The sequence below is a fragment of the Brachyhypopomus gauderio genome, unplaced genomic scaffold (assembly GCF_052324685.1).
Source record: "Brachyhypopomus gauderio isolate BG-103 unplaced genomic scaffold, BGAUD_0.2 sc61, whole genome shotgun sequence".
In the NCBI taxonomy this organism is placed as follows: domain Eukaryota; kingdom Metazoa; phylum Chordata; class Actinopteri; order Gymnotiformes; family Hypopomidae; genus Brachyhypopomus; species Brachyhypopomus gauderio.
In genome coordinates this window covers 1834555-1838234 of record NW_027506882.1, presented here as the reverse complement: position 1 = coordinate 1838234, position 3680 = coordinate 1834555, and the positions used below count along the sequence as shown (strand labels likewise).

At 43.7% G+C, this 3680-nt stretch overlaps 1 protein-coding gene across 1 annotated transcript; it reads left to right on the top strand.

Moving 5' to 3' along the window:
* Nucleotides 1–1197: 1197 nt before the first annotated feature.
* On the top strand, nt 1198–3259 carry LOC143489332 (zinc finger BED domain-containing protein 4-like). The gene is made up of 2 exons (XM_076988282.1): nt 1198–2537; nt 2776–3259. The coding sequence occupies exons 1-2, from the start codon at nt 1198–1200 to the stop codon at nt 3257–3259; spliced, it is 1824 nt and encodes a 607-aa protein (XP_076844397.1).
* Nucleotides 3260–3680: the final 421 nt, after the last annotated feature.

Sequence of the window (3680 nt, the reverse complement as noted above, 5' to 3'; positions counted from 1 at the left end):
CATGCAATTATGTAAATGCAAATAAAACAGGCTTATTGTTCACCAGTTATAAAGTTAAGGTAGCCAACGCAGCTCTTGTAAAACAGGCATTATTGCTATTTATTTAGCTAGTCAACATAACTAAGTATATCTGACATATTATAACAAGTTACCTCTTAGCTAATTAGCCCCCTAGCTACATGCTACATGGAGTTGCAAGACCACTTGCATGTCCACATTTATACTGTAATGACGGGTGCAGCGTGAAGGACAAGACACGGATCCTTGGTTTTAGCAACCGACGTCACTGCTTTATTTAAACGTGTTGCGCAAGACAGCGCACGAAGAAACACGTAACACTCACAACATGTAAACTCAGACAAAGACGAGCACAAGACATTGCGCGAATGCACATTAAATAGGTGGCGAACACCTACCCTCGTGATCTCGAGACAAGGCACAGGTGCGACTACGAACACGCTCACAAACAACCCACACCCACGGAAGTACATACATGGACATAACGACACGACAACGAAACGGCACGCCCACAGGGAAGGGTCGCTTGTCAACAAAAGTTTAATAAGATGTGATTAGTTTAATTATTAACTTTATTACTCGTCCATTTTCGACAAATTTATCAGGTGCGTCTTCCTTCTCAGACATTTCTGAAACGTGAAAACTAATTTAAATGGCGATATATTTATAAAACGTACCAGTTACCGAAAGCTGGCATAATACGAACAGTCAAAACTGATAGAAAGAAACCCATAACAGACATAAAAGAGAAATGGGAAGAAAAGAGTTGCAGTTTTCATATGAAGACATCTAACCCTAACTAAATCATTGTGGGAATAAATAGCCTAATTTAAGTATTCTGAAATGCAGTTTAAAGTTTGCCCCACCTTATCGCTATATCAGCTTCTTCATTTCAGCTTCCACATTCTAAAGTTCTTATGGTCCTTCGTGTTTTATTTCTTCAACAGGTCTTTTGAAATGGCTGCTCAGTTGGACATTGGTGAAGCAGAGGATGTTATTTTTAGGGATGGGGCCGATCCGATCCAGTATCGGTATCGGGTTCCGATATCAACGTAATTCACGTATCGGAAATTTCCGATCCACCCTGTTAAGATTTCCGATCCACACAAGCTAGCAGTCGAACGTTCAGCATACGGGCTCTAGTTGGGTAGTTAGTGCGAACAGTCATTTCGTCTCAAGATGTCTGCTGTGTGGAAGTACTATTTACTTGATTCACCACAAAGCGATACAGCAAAGTGTAATGTTTGCAAAGCTGTTGTACCCAGAGGTGGACGCTCCGTTGCAACATACAATACTACGAACCTAATAAAACATCTGCAGAAGCACCACCCTAAAGAGCACGATGAGTTCTTAGCCACGAAGGGGCTGAAAGCACAGACTAGCCGTCAGGAGTCACTTCTGCAGTCATTCGAAAGACAAGGTAAACTCTCACCAGACAATGTGAAAGCGAAAGAGATCACTGAGAAGGTACTGAACTTCATCGTACTCGATGACCAACCATTATCAGTTGTCGAAAATGAAGGCTTTCGCAGCCTGATCGAATACTTGCAGCCAAGATATAGTTTACCATCGAGGAGATATTTGTCAGAGACTGCGCTACCTGAACTTTACAACCAAGTGTCAACCAAGTTAGCCGACAAGTTAAAGGCAGTCCCAAATCTGAGTTTTACCACAGACATTTGGACGTCAGATGTCTGCCCGATGTCACTGATCAGTCTTACAGCGCACTGGATTGACCGCGACACATACGGGCTCTGTTGTGCCGTGCTCCAAGTTAAAAAGTGCAGAGGCTCCCACAACCGTGCAACAATCGCAGCATCCATTACAGAAATGCTAAATCACTGGGGGATATCACTAGCAAAGGTGCATGTCATTATACGGGACAACGCGAGTAACATGAAGGCTGCGATGCAAGACATGTCAGTTTCTAACCTCGGCTGTTTTGCTCATTCGCTGCAGCTCGTTGTGAACGAGGGGCTAATATCACAGCGCAGCGTTAGCGATGCCTTAGCAAACAGCAGAAAGATCGTAGCACACTTCAAGCATTCACAACTTGCACAGTCTCGTTTGGAAGACCTGCAGCGTGAAATGCAAGGTGCGGGAACAACGACGAGCCCTTCTCGCCTGGTTCAAGATGTGCAAACTAGATGGAATAGTTCCTTCTATATGATCAAGAGCATCCTGAAAGAGAAACGAGCCCTCTGTGCCTATGCTGCCGACCACAACTTACCAGCAACACTGTCAGCCAACGACTGGGCTTTGCTTGAAAAAACAGCGGCTGTGCTGGAGCCCTTCGAGGAGTTAACCAGGAAAATCAGCTCGGCGACCTCCAGTGCAGCCGAAGTAATTCCAGCCGTCACAATTTTACAACGCCTGCTCACAGAGAACACCAGTACCGACAGCGGCATCAAAACAATGAAAAGCACGCTCCTCCAAGCTGTCAACCGGCGTTTCAGCGACATCGAAAGTCAGCCACTCTATGCTGTTGCCACTTTAGTGGACGCTCGATACAAGGACAGGTGGGTTATTTTTGTAACAATTTAATCAAAATTAAATCCTGCTGAATCAAGGGTTAACCTATTCCTAATTATAACGTGAATATTTCTTAATGACATTAACTTTATGTAAACTAAAAATAATTGGATAAGGGGGATGTGTGTGTGTGTGTGTGTGTGCCTGTCAGCTGTATAAATTGTACTCAATGTTTCTTCTTGTGTGTGTGTCTGTCAGATTCTTTACAAGTGGATAAGCTGCCAGGAGGGGGAAGGCTCTCCTGATTCAAGAGCTGGAGAAGGTGGAGCAAACACTCACTGATGAAGCTGGGACAACGGTGGCTGAGCCAGCTAAGAAGATTGCTTGCATGGAAGCTGGACCAAGCACTGGTGTTCCTCCAGGCTCAACGAAAAGCAGCTTCAGCAGTCTATATGACAAAATTTTGGAGGAGCATGATGAACCTGCAGGAGGTACCCAGGCTGTGGTCACACAAATGCAGATGTTCTTAAAGGAACCAACTATAGGTGAGGCAGACAGCCCTTTTCAGTACTGGGCAAACCACCATGCTCGGTTTCCCCTCCTTGCTGCAGTTGCCACAAAGTTCCTGAGTGCCCCAGCAACCAGTGTGGAAAGCGAAAGACTTTTCAGCACAGCATCCAATATCGTGGATGAAAAGAGAAATCGTCTGACAGCAGAGCGGGCAGAAATGCTAATCTTCCTCAAAAAGAACCTGCTAATGTTTAAGTGAAAGTAGTTGGTCACTGTTATGTTATCTCAGATAGTGCTGCTGCACTTCATTTGTTTGTTTTGTTAAGATAATGTTTTACCCATTATAGGTTGCTGAGGTGAATAAATATTGAAGGCCAACTTGAAATCCTGCTTGCGTGTAGTTTGTTAACAGTAATGATGATGATAATGTATGTCCTCAAATGTAAGGGCTATTTTTTTAGGTTTAGTGCAACTTCTACTTAAGTGCTTCCTGTGCCAGTATACTTTGGTCCATCATCAAGTGGCTGGTATAATTTGAAAGAACAAGACTGTTACCAGAGGTATCGGAATAGTATCGGTATCGGCAGATATCCAAATTTAGTTATCGGAATCGGATCGGAAATGAAAATATGTGTATCGGTGCATCCCTAGTTATTTTCCTTGCAGATTTGGTTTTAGCT